This window comes from Papio anubis, chromosome 2, assembly GCF_008728515.1.
Source record: "Papio anubis isolate 15944 chromosome 2, Panubis1.0, whole genome shotgun sequence".
Classification (NCBI taxonomy): domain Eukaryota; kingdom Metazoa; phylum Chordata; class Mammalia; order Primates; family Cercopithecidae; genus Papio; species Papio anubis.
The window spans coordinates 97,596,712-97,615,208 of NC_044977.1; the positions used below are offsets into that span (position 1 = coordinate 97,596,712).

At 44.4% G+C, this 18,497-nt stretch overlaps 1 protein-coding gene across 1 annotated transcript in view; it reads right to left on the reverse strand.

The window, feature by feature from the left end:
* Nucleotides 1-780: 780 nt before the first annotated feature.
* Nucleotides 781-18,497, reverse strand: part of GASK1A (golgi associated kinase 1A) — an 81,833-nt gene continuing 64,116 nt past the window's right edge. Inside the window, exons 3-5 of the mRNA XM_017954693.3 lie at nucleotides 4,810-4,932; nucleotides 2,929-3,032; nucleotides 781-2,288 (exon numbers count right to left, since the gene is read on the reverse strand). Of these exons, the coding sequence (XP_017810182.3) occupies nucleotides 2,078-2,288; nucleotides 2,929-3,032; nucleotides 4,810-4,932 (438 nt within the window). The 3' untranslated portion in view covers nucleotides 781-2,077. The remainder of the gene's footprint in view (nucleotides 2,289-2,928; nucleotides 3,033-4,809; nucleotides 4,933-18,497) is intronic.

Consider the following 18,497-nt stretch of genomic DNA (forward strand, 5'->3'; position numbering starts at 1 on the left):
TGGATTGATAAATCTGAATGAGAGCACTCAATATTCAAATAAGTCAGATTCCCACTAATTATAAATTCAATATAATCACAACCAAAACACCAATGGGACTTTGAGGATAATAGGAGAGGGGTGGCATGCTTCATAGATTGACGTTATCACATGAAAGACAAATGCACAAAAATAGCAAAGGAAAAAAACTAAAGTAGAAGAAAAATATGGGAACTCAGTCTACCAGACAGCAAAAAAGAAAAGAATAAAGTAACTTTAATTAAAACACTGTCATACTAATGCAGGAACTGAAAAATAATATCAGAACACAGTTCACAAATGGACCTCCGTGCATGTGGGAACCTAGTATCTGATAAGAGTATACTTTCACAGCAGTAGAGAAAGAATAGACTATGAAATAATGTTATAGCAACTAACTATCCATTTGAAGGGAAATGAAACTTGTTAGATCCCTAACTCACACCATTCTCTGCTTAAATCCACATAAAATATAGGTTTTATATATGAATTTACAGGGAATATATAAGAAGTATATGAAAATATATAGTAAATACTACATAATATATAAGAAATATTATATAATACTAGAAGAAACACAGGAGATTATTTCAATAATCTTGAAGTGGTGACAACCTTTCTAAGAAGGCATGAAACTCAAAAGACTTAAAGGGAAAGATAAACAAATTTGACTACGTGGAAATTAACATTTTACACATGGCAAAAGACTATAAACAAAGTTAAGAGACAAATGATAGGCTGGAAGAAAACATTTACACCAAGTCAACAGAGAAAAGATTGATTATACTCATTAGAGTCAAAGATTTCCAACAAATTAACAAGCAAAGGGCAAGCATCTTAAAAGAAAAGGACAATGCAGAAAAGAAAATACAAATGTCTGACAAATAAGTAGAAAGATGACTTCATTCATGATTAAGGAAATGCAGTTTTTAAATAGGTTTTCCTCCTAAAAACCAAAAGTCTAAGAATGTTAAGTGTTGGTGAGGGCGTAGAAAAATAATCACTCTCCTACCCTCTTGGGAGAAATGTAAATTGACACCACCATTTCGGACAGCAATTTGGCAGTTTCTTTCAGAATACTGAATGCCCATACCCTTTGCCCCAGAAATCCCTTACGGAAATCTGACTCGCAGAAATATTTGCACGCCACGCAGTCATGTTCACGGCAGCAATGTCTGTAATTGATGAAAACTTGGAGCTACTTAAATGTTCATGATTATGGGACCAGCTAAAGAAAATATGACACATCCCTGCCTTGGAATTTCATGCAGTCACCAATAAAGATTGGGTCAAATCAGATGGCTGATACAGAATATAGTTAATAAAGTAAAAATATAGTGAGTTGACAAACAAAGCATGACCGCACTTTTATTTTTTAATTTGCAAGTAGTGTGACCATGAATAACACACACACACACACACACACACACACTGCTAGAGAGTTTGTGGAACTTATGCTTTTTGTCATATGCTTCCATTATTTATGAACTTGTTTTTACTGAGCATGTATTACTTTTAGACTTTTATAATTTTTTAAACCAAAAAACATAACTGAGTAATAATTGAAAAGTTAAAGTCTATAAAGACAAACACATTATGTGTCGTTTATTAGACCTGAGTCTACTTTCAGCCAGAGCAACCCTGGGCTGCAAGTGCAGTTCTATGAAGATTTTACCTTTATTGGGTTTGTCTCATGTATTGCATGCAGGCACGCACACATGCCACCCACACCTACACACCTCTACACACACACAAAGTTCCCCAGCTCTGCATATGCACGTGCATCACACATTTTTACAGTATCTTGAGCAGCTCCAGAACATTTTTTAATGTATTTGTTGGTGCAGGGGAATAAATAGCCAGAGCCGAGAAAGCAGAAAGGGATGCACTGAGATTGAAAACCCCATGCTACCTCCACCATCCCGGGCAGGTGAAATATCCCATGACATCCTTGTGCCCCTCTGGCTTCTGGCTTTTCCCATTTGTCCTCAAGATGACTGAGCCCAAGAAAATGTGGCCATCAGGATGGATGCTCATTGACTCAGGGCTGGTGTGAGGCTCACGGGTCCTCGTCCCTGAAGAGTGTGAGGTTGTGCTTTCGGATGTGTCCCAGCAGCACCTGTCCTCGCCGCTCCAGGGTCTGGAGGACCTGCTTCAGCCCCTGGGCCCCACCTTGGCTTTCCCAGAACACGGAGTCCATCTGCAGCGACTTAAGCAGCATATTCTGTAGACACCCTGATGCGAGAACCTTCACGGCAGACTCAGGAAACCTGGAGCGAAGGCCCCAGAACCCCATAACAGAAAGAAAAAGCAACAGTGATCTCAGAGAATTTCAATAACAGGTGAAGCCAGATGGCCAGAGCTTGCACAGTTGAGGAACTCTGGCAAAGTCACCCTGCAAACTCCCCAGGCCTGCAGCTGCTATCTCATTAACAGAGGACCCTTTGCCTAGCTCTGCTGTGAAGGCAGGGGATAGACCTTTCAGATGGGTCCCATCCTACAGAGAAGCCAGGTGAAAAAATGCTGCTATCCCAGGCTCCATTTGGCAAATGCAGGGCCAGAAAAAATCCTGGGAAGGCAGAGCTGCCTGCCAAGAGTGAGCAGGGAGGGGTAGACTCTTCAGCCTAGCTCTCCCACCCAGAACAAGGGAAGGACTAGCCTCTCCACACCCTAGCAATGCAGCTAGTATTCTGCAGGCACAGGAGGCCCTCTGGATATTGGGGTAGGCCCTGCCAACTGTGTCCCCTCTCAGCTTTCCCAGGGCTCCCCACCACCACCTAAAGTTCTGATCCAACAGCTTGTCTGATGGACCATGGGCTTCTCAGGGCCATAGTTCAAGGTCCCAAGGTTTGCAGCAAGGCCGTCAGGTCTCAGTCCCGTGAACTTCCACCCGACCCTTTTGACCCTCACCCATCTATGCCCTCCAGCAGCCGAAAGTTCAGCTTGTCCTCAGGGTGCTGAAGGTTGCCGGCGTTATCGATGTAGACCAGGTGAGATGGATTGCTCCTCCGGACCTCAGGGAAGAGGGCGGACAGAGAGAGAGGTGGGTAAGGGTGCAGCTACAGCTGGCACCTATGGACTTGGTCAAGATTAAGGGGCTGAGAGCCCTGAGCTGTCAGTCCCACAGTCCATGCTAACAAACAGTCCTCACAGCTGAGCACTTACTCTATGCTGGGCACTGTGCTAAGTGCTTCCAGGCATCCTGTCAGTTAATTCTCCCAGTAACCTTAGGAAGCGGGCACTAGTGTTAGCCCTATTTTACAGAAATGGTGGCACCTTAAGTTAAGCAATTTGCACAAAATCACACAGCTGGTAAGTAGCTGGGCTGTTTCAAACCTGGACCCATAGGGCTAAGGCAGAGCACCATCTGCTAAATTGCAAGGCCAAAGGACTGATCCTGTTTCGGTGGCTGAAGGGGTGAGGAGCACAGGTGGGAATCGGCAGGTGCCGAGGTAGCCTGCTCCTCAGGGCCATCACTGTGAGAGGCATCACACATGTGCTGCTCACATGTGTACACACTCAGTCACCCCTTTGTGCCACCTGTGCCTATGCACCTGGGCATCCCCCTTAGCATCACTGAGAGCACACAGAGATGTCCTTTATCCTCGAAAAGCAGTGACCACACTCTGTTTCTACAGAAGAGTTTAGCAGCTCCTAAACATTTTGAAAACCAAAATCAGCACCGGAGAATTCTTTAGTACCTTAAAGAATATGGTGTGGTTGTGAATGGGAGACCATCTCTTCTGGTCCCCACTCCCACGCACACACTCCTTTCCCACATAGCCTCCAAAAGCCCATGGGCATTTCCCACAATCCTCTCCAGCGGCCTAGGCTTAAGCTATGAACTTCTGTTTCCAGGACCCCAGCTTCCCTTCTCTCTGCCTCTTCTCCTTTCTCACCCCACTCCACATGTCAGGATCACTTTTTGCTCAAAGCTGGGTGGCTCTTCCCTCTAGAAACTGCTGTCCTAAAAGATCTGTGAAATGCCTGCTCACCAGGGGTAAACAATGGCTATTAAAGCTTTGTCTCTCCCGTGGATATTTACCTTTGACAAGGGAAAAGGAGAGATGGCTCTGGGGGTAGAGGAGGAGAATTGCCAGCACCCCCACTAAGCAATCCTGGCCTCTGGGTGATGTGGCCTCCCTGAAGCCCATCCCTGGACACCATGCTGACAGCTACCCTCCAAGAGGAAAGGGAGGCTGTGGGGACACTATGCCTCACTGCAGGAGAAGATAGAGAAGCCCTTCCCTGGGGGAAGCACTTTGCTTCTTATGCAGAGGAAATGGTTATTCTGCCCTCTCCAATGGCCACAGCACATTGCTTCCCACCCTGGACTCTAGTTTTGACAGGAGCAGCAGCAGCCTATGAGCCACTGGGGTCTTGGGTTCATGCCCTAATGCTGCTACCATATGGCCTTGGAGATTCCTTTCCCTCCAGACTGCAACTCCTCATTTACTGGCACAACGAGGATGTTGACTGTCTAGACACACCATTCTCAAACTCTACTTCCAGGAGCCCTAGTTGTTCTCTGGAGTCTCTTAGGGGCAGTGGAGACAGTGAAAACGGGGCTCCAGCCCTCATGCCACACTCCTCCTCAGGCACATTCTTAAAACTCCATTTTATCAGTTTACATATTGCAGACTCCTGGAAATATTCAAACAACTGGTTTTGCTGAAAAGAACAAGACTGGGAAACCCCAGCAACAAATGATTTTTGAAACTTGTTAGCATCTTCTGAAGGACACAGGAAGACCTGGTTCTGGGGTGACAAGGGGATGGTGTGGAGACGTACCAGGATGTGGACCAGCCGCAGCTCGGCCGGGTTCCGGCATTTCTCTCGGAGCCTCTCTTCTACACAGGGGTCTGAGGGCTCAGGCTCGAAGCCACAACAGTAGCGATCCAAGCGGTCGTGGACCTGTGGAGACACCCAGCCTTTGGTAGGGTGAGGCAGGGCAGGGGGCCTGCCTCCACCAGGCACAGCACGGAGGCCACCTGACCTGCTGTTTCCTACATGACGCTGGGGCCACAGCAGGGGTGACTCTCAGTGGTTCTCTGTGCTGGTCATTACTAAATGGGGCTTCCGCTTTCCTCCTCTGGCCAGCTCACTCTGCACACCAGGAGCTGTTTGCTCATGCCTCAGGCCAGTGTGGATTTTCACCCAGTGCCCACAGCTTGACCTACACTGTTGCCCTTGAGCTCTAGCCTAGCACCACTGGGGCTCCGAATGCTGACCGTCTGCCTGTCTACCCAGGGAGATTCTACATCACTCTATTTTTTCTTTAAGCAGCAAATGCTACATCAGGGATTCCTCCTTTCTTTAGAGGTGCAAGTCCTTTAATGATCATCTCAACAGCTCCAACTGGACAGCTCTTTCACCCTGCAGCAGGCCTGAATCAAGCCGGGGAAAGAGGAGGGCATCCTCAATGTGGTGTGCGGTCAGTTCTGAGGAGCTTTGCCACCCTTCCCCTGAATAGATGCATACAGATGACACCCACAGCATTTTAGAGTGGATCAGAGGATTCCTAGAATCACGCTTCCCACTCAGTTGCTTCTGCGATGCTTTCTTCAGAAGGAAAGTCACAGCCTACAAGTCAGCAGTAGGAAGAATCGTGGTCTGCCCCAGCCCTGACCTACATGAGGATAGCATCTGCTGTAAGTGTCTAGGACAAAGAGATTGAGGATGGAGAGGCATACAAGCAGAACTGGTAGAGTCCTCTGAGGATGGTTAGGGGAGGGCTTGCTGTGGGGAGAAAGACAGGAAAGGGAGAATAGTCGAACTGAGGAGCTGGTCTGGAGAAGGGTTGGGAGATGCTAGGGAGTGGATGAAAGATGAAGTGAGCGCGGCTGAGCAGCAGGGAATCACCATCACACACAGGATGTGCAAGCCTGGGAAAACTCATTCTATTTTCCTTTTACAAAGGAAACTTGGTTTGATGCAATACCTTGACGAGTGCTTAGGGTAGAAGGTGAAATTACAGGAGGTCTGGGTGTGGGAGGACTTGCTTTGCATGGGACAAGAAGAAAAGTTAGTTTCTTGCTGTGGAAGTGGGAGGACAGAGGAATAGAGAAAGTGAAGGGAAGCAGGGAGCAGCAGAAGGCTGGGGCTGTGAGATGTACTCTCCCATAAGTTCTCCATCCTGCAGTGAAGCTGCTGCCCTTATGAAATGTTTGGTGGATGCTGAGCTTTGAGTTCAGGTTTGGTGTGGGGCAAGTCAAGGTGGTGCTCATGGCACATCAAACAGAAGGAGTCCATCCACTACTTGGGATTTATCCAAATCCTAGGAAGGGCTCCAAACCCCACAGGTTATGGGACCAGGGGTTTTAGTTGTTTTCTTAAATCTCTCAGGTGGTGGTGAAAGTCAGTGGGGAGGCCTTGAGGACCTCTGGGATCTACCAATCAGAACAATGAATCACATAGGTATCTAACTCTCAGGCTGCAAAATGTACTAAGTTCCTGAAAGAGCCTGCAATGGGGAAGACCTAGATTGGACACTCTGATCCCATCTTTGCAGAATGGCTAGTCTGAATTAGAAAGCCTAGGAACACCACTGGAGAGGAAGACATCAGCCTGGGAACTTGGAAACTCAGTATGAAGGGAGCAGAGCAGACCTCATTTCAAGAAAATTGTCATTATCTGAATTGTCTGGTGATTCCCTGGTAAACTCCACTAAAAGGCATGGTTTTTTTGGTTGCCCAGTACTAAAAGCCTTCTCCTGGACGGATAGAGGACATTTGTTGAAAACATTTACTGCCAAATGTTTCAAGAGCATGGCTGTCTGAGACAATGGATAACAGTTGGGACAAACAATAGATTAACCAAAAAGCTTAAAAAGGAAGAGATAAGAAATGAAATGTCCAAGGGGCTGTGAAAAGCTCCAGTATGTTCCTGGAAATCTGGAAGTCCACATGCACATGTGTAGGACTGTGCACATGTTCAGGAAAAACTTGAAAAGACCCTAAGCTCTCACCTCTGGTTGACCTTGAGACTGTACAAGCATGAGTGAAGGCAAAAGCAGATTTATCAACTGCATACATACGTGTTGGAGATGCCTCAACACACACACACACACAGACCCTTTGGCAAACACTAGGAGACTTACTGGCTCCAGAAATTCATGAAAATCTGCTCGATCATCAGCTGATCACTGAACCAACTGAGCAGAAATTTCAGTGGCCATATACAATAAAGAATACAGATGAATATAGAATTTGTTCATAAAAATAAAACAAGCAAATAACAAAGAAAATAACTACAAATGAAAAAAACTACAACAAACAGCAACAACAAAAATCCTGGGGAAAAGAAGAATCTGATTTTCAGAGTGGCCATCTTATATTATTTAAATACTCAGTTTTCAACAAAAAATATGAGACAGTCAAAGAAACAAAGTATGGCCAATATGCATGAAAAAAGGCAATCAATCAAAATTGTTCCTGAGGAAGCCCAGATGTTGGAGAAAAAATTTAAATTAGCTATTTTACATATGTTCAAAGAACTAAAGGAAATCAGGCCTAGAGAAGTAAAGTATGAGAATGATACCTCACCATACAGACTACATGAATAATGAGATAGAAATTATAAAGAGAAACCAAATATAAATTATGGAGTTGAAAAGTACTACAACTTTTAAAAATTCACTGAGAGGATCAAACAGCAGTTATGAGCAGGCAGAAGAACAAATCAGAAAACTTGAAGATAGGTCAACTGAGATTATCAAGTATGAGGAATAAGAAGAAAAAAATGAAGAAAAATAAACAGTGCCTCAGAGACCCATGTAATACCATTAAGTGTACCAACATATATATAAGAGGACTTTTAAAAGGAAGGGAGGAGGATGTGAAAATAATATTAGAATTAATGTACAAAACCTCCCCAAATTTGGTGAAAAGCATTGATCTACACATCCAAGAGGTCCAGTGAACTCCATTAATATAAACTGAAAGAGACCTACACCTAGAATAAAACTGTCAAAAACCAAAGACAGAGAGAGAATCCTAAAAGCAGCAAGAGAGAAGTCACTCATCACATAAAAAGGATTATTTCAAAGAGTGGTTTGGTATCAGATTTATCAAAAACCATGGAGGCCAAAAGGCAGAGGAGCAACATTCAAAGTGTTGAAATTAAATTTAAAAAAAGAGAGTCAGTCAACCAAGAATTTTATATACAGCAAAACTATCCTTCAAAAATTAAGGATAAATGAAGACATTAACAGAACAACAAAAACAGAATTTATTGTCAGCAGGCTTGTTCTACAAGAAATACTAAAAGGGGGCCTTCAGGATGAATGAAAGGATACTAAGTAGTAACTTGAATTAATATCAAGAACTAAAAAGCTCTGTTCAAGATAACTGTATACATAAACATAAAAGACAGTATAAATGTATTTTTTTTTTTGGTCTGGACTTCTTTTTTCCTCTCTGATTTTAAAAAACAACTGCTTAAAGCAATAATTATAATCTATGCTGATGGGCAGAAAATGTATAAAGATGTAATTTGTGACAAGAATAGCATAAAAGTGGGAGGGCAACAGATTTATATAGAAAGAAGGTCTTTTTACATTATTAAATTGCTGGTAATCTGACCTAGATTGTTATAAATCCAGATGTTAATGGTTATCCCAGTGCAACCAACAAGAATATAACTATAGTCCTAGTCACCAATAATCTCATAAAACCAGATGTTGAGAAATGAGACAGCATTCAATAGTCCCAAGTACTGTCCCCAAACATTATTTTCTCTGTTTTATACAGTTGAAAACGGAGAAATCACACCTCAGGTCTAGACAGGCTGAGGGCATTTCTGTGAGGCCACATTAGTAGCAGTAGACCAAATGGATTAAATATATCCACTGATTCTGGTAAAAAAGCAAGTTTATGCACAGAGGCCAATGCACAAAGTCCAGAAGATTGGTCCAGCTTGGCAAAGAACCACAGCCCTGTTTATGCAGTGAGCCAATTAGCAAGACTTCCTGAGGAGGACCCTCTTTACTGCTTTGGCCTCCTGAACTTTGGGTAACCAATACCCAATTTTCCTTCTTTCCTCTAATACCCTATTATGAATAATTCCAAACATACAGCAAATTTGAAATAATTTTATGGTGAATACCCATATACCCATCACCAAAATTCTACCATGAATATTTTACTTATTTTATGACATATCTAACCATCGATACATCTCTATATCCATTCATTAAATCATCTTATTTCTTATTTTTTATGCATTTCAAAGTAAGTTGCAGACATTAGAAATTTCCCTCTAAATATATTGGCATGCACACCGCTCATTAGAGTTCCTGGTTTTCCTATAAGAGAACCAATCTTCCCTGCTAGATACAGTCTGGTGGCATCATCAATCCAAGTACCCTGCACATCCAGCCATGAAGTGAAGATGGGGTCCAAGCTCCTCTAACCATATACCCTCCATCCTTCCCCTGACTCTTCAGGCTTCCCAGGCCTTTTTCTTCCATTCCTTGAAGCCCTTAATGTCTTACCAAATACAGATTCTTTCCTTGCTTATGTTAATCAGAGTTAGTCTCTGTTGCTTGGAATCAAACTCCCTTCAAGTGATGCACCCCCTGAATTTTCCTTCTTCCAGGTTAAAACACACTTGGGTTCTGAAACTATGGTAGATGTTTTTGATGCCCCCAACCCATGAACCTAGGGCTCACCTACAGAAGGTCCCAACCATACAGTGCCCATATGTAGAGGTACTCTTGCCCATAACAGGCTTAACCTACCCATGCAGCAGGCTGAAAGTGCTGGAAAATCAATCCTCCCAGGAGCAAGCTTCAACCAATGACTTATGGCAGTTAGTGTACAAATATCATAGCCCCTCACCTCCCAGGGGAATGATACCCTACAGCAGTGTTCTACAAAGTCTGTCAAGGGCCCTCATCTGGGTTCAGCCTCACTTGCTCATGTGGCAGCCTGCCCTTTACTGTACCCTTCATTAGCTTTTCTTCCTTCCCTGTTTCACTTCCCCATTTGCTCACCAGGTTTCCTAGGACCACCTCCCAAATAAATTGCTCTATTCAAATTCTAGTCAGAGTCTCTTTTTGGGGACCTCAAACCTAGATAGAAACCCGTCACAGTCTCTATTGCTGTCACATGTCCAAGCTCTTGTTGGTCAGTATTCTTGTCATACTTTAGTACCTAGCACTGGACACAACAGCAGAGAATCAAGTTATAGAGTAGCACAGAAACATTGCCTCCCTGATTCCAGATGTTAAGACTAGATTTGCATCTTTGCCAATCTCATCATATTGTTGACACATATTTTGCATGTCCAAAATTAGCAAGTCTCTGTCTCATATATGTCCATTCAGCCAGGGCTTCATTAACCTGCATTTATACCACTGACTCACAGGCCCTCAGTAGAAGACTTTGCATTTAACACTATTCCATTTCCTCCTTTAATCTTTCATTGCAACCCATTGAATATTTTTTCGATGGTTTTGTTGTCACATTCATTTGCTTTTCCTTCCCCTGCCAATTTTAGGTTATGTGCCAGCCAGACCAGTAAGCTACTATACCAATGGGAGTATTTTCAGCCACAAGTAACAGAAAACCTGACTCAAAATGGCTTAAACCACAAGGAAGATTGAGATTATCTACAGAAGGAAGTCTTGAGGAAAGGCAGGCTGGGTGGATTTAGCAGCTCCATATTGTCATGATAAGGACTTGGGTTGCTTTCTGCCCTCCACATACCACCCACAATGTTAACAGCATCCCATTGTTGTCTTAGGATGCCTGCAGGTAGGTGCTGTGGGAATATGTTTCCTTGTTCCTGTCCAGCAGGAGAGAAAGAAAAAGAGTATGAGAGAAGGGGAGAGAGAGAAGGAATCTCTCCCCTCAACAACCATGGAATAGAAGGCCTTCCCTTCAGCCAAATTAAGAGGCACACATTCTTGGACCAATAGCACTCAGTGGAAGATGTTAATGCACTGATCCTTGAACCCATTGCCTCTGAATCCAGGAATAGGTGGAAGGTGAATCAAATCAGGGCTCTGTGAGGAAGGACTACAAGAGACTGGCTGGGTCCCCTACAGCCCAGTGTCCTCATTCAGGCTACTAATAAAAATGTTGGCTAGGACAGGGTTAGAGAGCCCTGCAGCATACCACCAGAGACCTCACAGCCTTCCAGTTCATTTTAAATCACTAAAGCTAGTATCATACCGCCTGTATTAGTCTGTTCTCATGCTGATGCAAGAGATCGTCTCCCAGTCTTGGGCAGCTCTGGCCCTGTAGGGTAGAGACCCCTCCCGACTGCTTTCACTGGCTGGCATTGAGTGTCTGCAGCTTTTCCAAGTGCAACAGTACAAGCTGTCAGTGTATCTACCATTCTGGGGTCTGGAGGATGGTGGCCCTCTTCTCACAGCTCCATGAGGCAGTGCCCCACTGGGGACTCCATGTGGGGGCTCTGACTCCACATTTCCCTTCCACACTGCCCTAGCAGGGGTTCTTCATGAGGGTTCCACCCCTTCAGCAGACTTCTGCCTGGACATCTAGGTGTTTCCATACATCCTCTGAAATACAGGTGAAGGTTCCCAAAGCTCAAGTCTTGTCTTCTGTGTAGCTACAGGCACAACGCCATGTGGAAGCCAATAAGGCTTGGGGCTTGTACCCTCTGAAGCAATGGCCTGAGCTGTACTTTGGCCCCTTTTTGGTGCAGCTGGGATGGAGGGCACCAAGTCCTAAGACTACACAAAGCAGCAAGGCCCTGGACCCGGCCCACACAACCATTTCCTCCTCCCAGGCCTTTGGACCTGTGATGGGAGGGCTGCTGTGAAGACCTCTGACATGCCTTGGAAACATTTTCTCCATTATCTTGGCATTGACATTTGGCTCCTCGTTACTTATGCAAATTTCTGCAGCCAGCTTGAATTTCTCCCCAGAAAATGAGTTTTTCATTTCTACCACATCATCAGGCTGCAAATTTTCCGAACTTTTATGCTCTGATTCCATCTCAATCATAAGTTCCAATTCCAAACCATCTCTGTGAATGCAAAAAACTGAATGCTTCTAAGAGTATCCAGGTCACATCTTGAATGCTTTGCTGCTTAGAAATTTCTTCTGCCAGATACCTTAAATCATCTCTCTCAAGTTCAAAGTTCCACACATCTCTAGGGCAGGGGCAAAATGCCGCCAGTTTCTTTGCTAAAGCATAGCACGAATCACCTTTATTCCAGTTCCCAACAAGTTCTCATCTCCATCTGAGTTCACTTCAGCCTGGACTTCATTGTCCATATCACTATCAGCATTTTGTTCAAAGTTATTCAACAAGTTTCTAGGAAGTTCCAAACTTTCCCACATCTCCCTGTCTTCTTCTGAGCCCTCCAAACTGTTCCAACTTCTGCCTGTTTCCCAGTTCCAAAGTCACTTCCACATTTTTAGGTACCTTTATAGCAGTACCTCCCTCTTTGTGGTACCAATTTACTGTATTAGTCCATTTTCATACTGCTGTAAACAACTGCCCAAGACTAAGTAATTTATAAAGGAAAGAGATTTAATTAACTCACTGGTCTGCATGTCTGAGGAGGCCTCAGGAAATTTACAATTATGGCAGAAGGTGAAGGGAAAGCAAGAAACCTTCTTCCCAAGGTGGCAGGAAGGAGAATGAATGCAGGAGGAACTACCAGGCACTTATAAAACCATCAGATCTCATGAGAACTCACTATCACGAGAACAGCATTGAGGAAACCACCGCCATGATTCAGTTACCTCCACCTGGTCTCTTCCTGGACATGTGGGGATTATGGGGATTACAATCCAAGACGAGATTTTGGGTAGGGACACAGTCAAACCACATCACCACCCATATATGAGCCTACTCCATGCTTTCTTATGCACCCCATCCTTAGCAAGAGTCACCAGAGGCTACCAACACAGTGGTTTACTGCAGAGATCAGAAAACTTCTCTATAAAGGACCAGAGAGTAAATATTTTAGGCATTGAAGGCCATACAGTCTCTGTCATAACTACTTAAATCTGCCACTGTAGTGCATATCTTATATATTATAGATAATACATAAACAAATAGGCATGGCTATATTCCAATATGTTGGTAGAAGAGCTGAGGCAGGACTGGCTTGTCTGTCATAATATGAAAGAGTCTTGGAAGATGTCCAGGGTCCAGGGTCTAAAACTCCTCGTGGCCTTTGGAACACCAAGCTCTATGTCAAAGGGTGGAAGGCTACCCTGCCGCACCACAAATCTAAGCCCAGGGCATAAAACCCCTCATGACTTGGATGGAATCCAGGGCTCAGGGCATAAAACTCCTCGTAGCCTCTGCAATATGCACAGACTTGTTGGTTGCTCTCCCAGGCTTGTAAACATGCTCTCCATTATCTCAAGCAGCAGAGTATATTCTATATGTGTCAAAGAAAATGCTAAACCATCACAGCTACTCTTGATGCACTGCTACATTTCTACCCCTACATCCTCACGCCCTCACCTGTTTACCCCCACATCCTCAATGTCTTCACCATCTGCTTCTTTGTTTGATCACCAGTAAATAGTGTGGGCTCCCAGAGCTCAGGGCCTTCACAGCCTCCATACCAGCGTTGGCCCCCTGGACCCACCTTATGCCCTCTTAACTTGTCTTTTCTCATTCCTTTGACTCCGCCGGACTTTGTAGCCCCCACGGCCTGGTGTTGGGTGTGATCACCCCTTCCCCTTCCACCCTTTGGCACAGAGCTTGGTGTCCCAAAGGCCATGAGGGGTTTTAGACCCTGGACCCAGGACATCTTCCAAGACTCTTTTATATTATGACAGACAAGCCAGTCCTGCCTCAGCTCTTCTACCAACATATTGGAACACAGGCAAAACCTTATGTGCACTGAAATTGAATTTCATATAAATTTAGATGTCCCACAATATTATTCTTTCAATTTTTTTAACCACTTAAAAGTGCTAAAATCATTCTAAACCATTCTACAAACAGGTGAGGAGTAAATTTGGCGACATTGTGGGCCATGGTTTAGTTTGTGACCCCCAGTTTGAAGTTCAGATGAATTTGGGGATGAATACTGCCTCCACTATGTCCTGGCTGTGTGAATTCAGAAAATTGCTCATCTTGCCATGCCTCAGTTTTTTCATCAACAAAATGGGGAGGTGATACTCCCATGGGGCCGTGTTGAGGATCACACAGGATGTAATCCAGGAGGCAGATGTTATGGAGAGTTCCCAGAAGTCTCTGGCCCTGGAGGGGACAGGCCAGTGGTTCTCTCCTAAAAAGCGCTGGCCTCACCCCCCACTCACCCAGCATTACAGGCCTGAGAACCAGAGTCTGACATAAAGGAAGTTATGATGGTCTAGTATCTCTTCCATGCACAAGTCTAGTGTTTGGAGCATGGACATATCTGTGAGACAGAAACCCACCAGCTGAATTACCTTGGGCCAGGAGAGCAAATGTCAGGACAGCTCTAGCAAGCCTGAAGTGCAATAACTGCTCTGGATTTTGCTTCACACCAGCTGCGTGGCCAGCCAAACCACCTTGCTCCCACCAAACCCTCCCTGCTCCCGTCTCAAGGCCTTTCTATGCAGATTTAAACTTGCAGCAGCATTTATTTCCAGAAGAAGCTACAAGAAATACTGGCCCATATGATGCGTGCAGTGCTGGCTTCCCAGAATCTACACCCATTTGAATGTTTCACAGTGAGGGCTTGGCTGGCACACTTGCCAGTTTGATTATTCTGCCGTGCTGTCTGGTTGGCTTTTTCTACAGAAGAGAAATTAGGTTTAAACAGTAGAAGACTAGCAGCCAAACAAGACCAAGCTTAACTTTCATTCCCATATTCCTTCAAGATTTGATTCTTTTCCCCTTTTTGAAAAAATGAAGAGATACCAAGAAAAAATGATAAACCTTTAGAGTTTGGGTTTTCTGGCAGTGTTACATAATCGTGTGGACTGAAGTTTTTGTTTAATTTTAGTTAAGCCATTGTAATGCCCTTACTCTGTGCCAGGAATTATCCTTAGTGCTTTACCTATCACAAGTCATTTGACCCCTGCTAGCAGCCAAGAGATAGATACTGTTATTGTTCCCATTTCAAAGATGAGGCTGAATAATGAGTCACAAATGCTGAGTAATGTGATCCAGCTCCCAGAACATGTTTGTCATAACCAGAGACTTAGTTGAAGGTTTTTGGATGCAAGAACAAATTGAAGCGCATGACTGGCTGCCAGCATGAAGGATATAGTAGGGTCATTGCCTCTGTGACCTCCCAAACAGGACATCTGCATGGGACAAGATACTGCAGTCTGCCAAGGAGGGATACCAGGTCCAGCTGTGGGGGTGGGAAGGTACAGGGTGAAGGCTCTGGGGCCAAGACTCGGGTTCCTCAAGCAGTGCCTGATCTGGGTCTGGTAGAGTCCAGAAGAGCCATCTGCTGTCCCTGGTGTCCCATGCCCCCAGAGCAGAGATGCTTCCCCAAACTGGGAGCAGTCACGGGCCTGGGACCTTCACGGTGGAAAGGGTGGCTGCTGGCTAGGCAGGCTCACTGCCTGGGGGTCAGAGAGTTGCAGCATAGTTGGAGGCAGGAGGAGAGCCAACTCCCCTTCCCATACTCCAAAACCTCTCTCCAAGGAGGGTGGCAGGCTGCTCCCATACTGGCTGGCTGGCTGTTGAAGAATTTGGTGAGGCTTTGGGAAGGTCAGAGTGTGGAAGAGGAGGGAGTTACTCGGCACTGACTCTCACTCTCCTCTAAAGACTCACCTTGCTGTGCTCCTTGCCTTTCCACATACACGGCATCTTCCCTGGAAGCTCCAGGGAGGGAACATCTAGACTGCTTCATCTGCCCAAACCCCGAGGCCAGAAGTCTCAGCACCATCTTTGGAAGCCAGTGAATAGACCAGCTGATGGGCTTTGAGGAGCTGGATTGAGAAGGACTACGGCTTATCTAAAAAGACATCTGTGGAGCCTCCTAAATTTTAAACATCAACACAAAACCCAGCAGCTGTTAAAAGATGAATCCACCACAGCAAAGTAGGTTCTGACCAGGAAAGCTAAGATGAATCACCATTGGAACACTGTCACAAAAGGTCCCCACTTTAATAATTAGGGGGGAAAATATGGTGACCTCTTCCACGATACCCAAAAGGCGTTTGATAAAATTACACATCCATTCCTGACAATGAAACTCTTTTTTTGTTTTTGTTTTCTTTAGAGACAGGGTCTGGCTCTGTCACCCAGGCTGGAGTGCAGTGGTGTGATTACAGCTCACTGCAACTGCCAGCTCCTAAGCCCAAGAGATCCTTCCCCCTCAGTCTCCTGAGTAGCTGTAACTACAGGTGCATGCCACCATGCTTGGCTAATTTTTAATTTTTAATTTTTTTTTTTTTTAGAGACAAGGTCTCCCTATGTTGCCCAGGCTTGTCTTGAGCTCCTGGGCTCAAGCAGTCCTCCCACCTGGCCCACTCAAACTGGAATTACAGTCGTGAGCCACTGCACATGGCCTGAAAACTCTTAATAAAGTAGCAATAATGAATAATTCCTCATATCTTCAGTCAAAAGCCAGCATAGTGTTCAATGGTGAAACACTAGAAATTGTCCCAAATCTGTAAGAAACATGTCATGTCTCTGGGGCCAAGAGGGTTCCTCAAGCAGTGCCTGATCTGGGTCTGATAGAGTCCAGAAGAGCAACCTGCCAGTCCCTGGTGGCCCATGCCCCCAGCACAGAGACGCTTCCCCAAACTGGGAAGAGTCACAGGCCTGGGGCCTTCAGGATGGAAAGTCCTGGGATTACAGGCGTGAGCCACTGCACCTGGCCTGAAAAACTCTTAATAAAGCAGGAATAATGAATAATTCATCACGTCTTTGGTCAAAAGCCAGCATTCTGTTCAATGGTGAAACACTAGAAATTGTCCCAAATCTGTAAGAAACATATCATGTCCATCATTCCATTAATATTTACCATTGCTCTGTGACACCAGTAAATGTAATGAGGTAAGAGTAAGAAGGAGGAAATGAAAAGATAGAATCCAATTTGTTACAGATGAAATGATGGTATGCAGGGGAAGCCCAAGAGGATAAACTGAGCAAACATTAAAAGCAAGATGGGCCGGGCGCGGTGGCTCAAGCCTGTAATCCCAGCACTTTGGGAGGCCGAGACGGGCGGATCACGAGGTCAGGAGATCGAGACCATCCTGGCTAACACGGTGAAACCCCGTCTCTACTAAGAAATACAAAAAACTAGCCGGGCGAGGTGGCGGGCGCCTGTAGTCCCAGCTACCCGGGAGGCTGAGGCCGGAGAATGGCGTGAACCCGGGAGGCGGAGCTTGCAGTGAGCTGAGATCTGGCCACTGCACTCTAGCCTGGGCTACAGAGCGAGACTCCGTCTCAAAAAAAAACAAATAAAAAAATTAAAAAAAAAATAAAAGCAAGATGAAGTCAGAAGGTGGATGGTGGCAAAGTTAATATGCAGAAGAAATAGCTTAAATATGAACAAAGAGCTACCAGCCAGAACATGTAATGAAAGAAAAGGTCCTATTTCCAATAGCCACAAGAAGACAAAATGCCCAGGAATAACCTAACCTGAAAGTGAAGACCCAGCTGAAGAAAACATCAAAATGCTTCTGAGGAACGTGAACAGATGGAGAGGCATAACCTGTTCTCGGCTAGAGTGACTGTATTTCAGGATGTAAACGCTCTCTATATTAATCCACAAAAACTCAACTTGATTTCAAGAAAATCTCAAAAGGATCTGGGAAGGGGAAGGAAGTAACAAGCAAAAAAGTATACAAGAATATCAAAAAAATTCTAAAAAAGAGCAGTGAGAAGGACCAAGTCCTACTAGTTATTAACATAAAATATAAAGCTCAGTAATTCAAACAGTGTGACTCTGGCATATAAATAGACCCTTTGCTGGAACAGAAAAGAGTCCAGAAATAGACCTATATACGTATGGAAATTGGCTCTATGGTAAAGGTAGCCTTTCAAGTTGAGGGAAAGATTGATTATTCAACAAATGTCACTGGGACATTTGGGTTGCCATCTGAAAAAAAAAAATAGTTGTTTTATACCTTATCCCTTACTCCAAAATAACTTCCAGATGGATCAGAGATATATCAAAAACATGAGAGAATTTAAAAAATAACCCTGAAATGAGAATAGCCTTTTAAAATATAACACATGAACCTAGAAATCAGAGAAAAGCCTGGTCATTTTAACAATGTACATTTTTAAAACTTTCTGCACTGCAAAAAGACTACAAACAAAGCTTAATGACAATCTAAGGGAAATATTATATACTACAATGGAAAACAAAGGGCTAAGTTCCTTAATCTATAAAAAGCTCTTAAAATCATTAAGAAAAAGACCAACAACCCAACAGAAAATGGGGCAAAGAACATGGATGGAGCTGGAGGCCATAATCCTAAGCAAACTAACTCAGGAACAGAAAACCAAATACCACATGTTCTCACTTATAAGTGGGAGCTAAACATTGAGTACACATGGACACAAAGAAAGGAATCACAGGG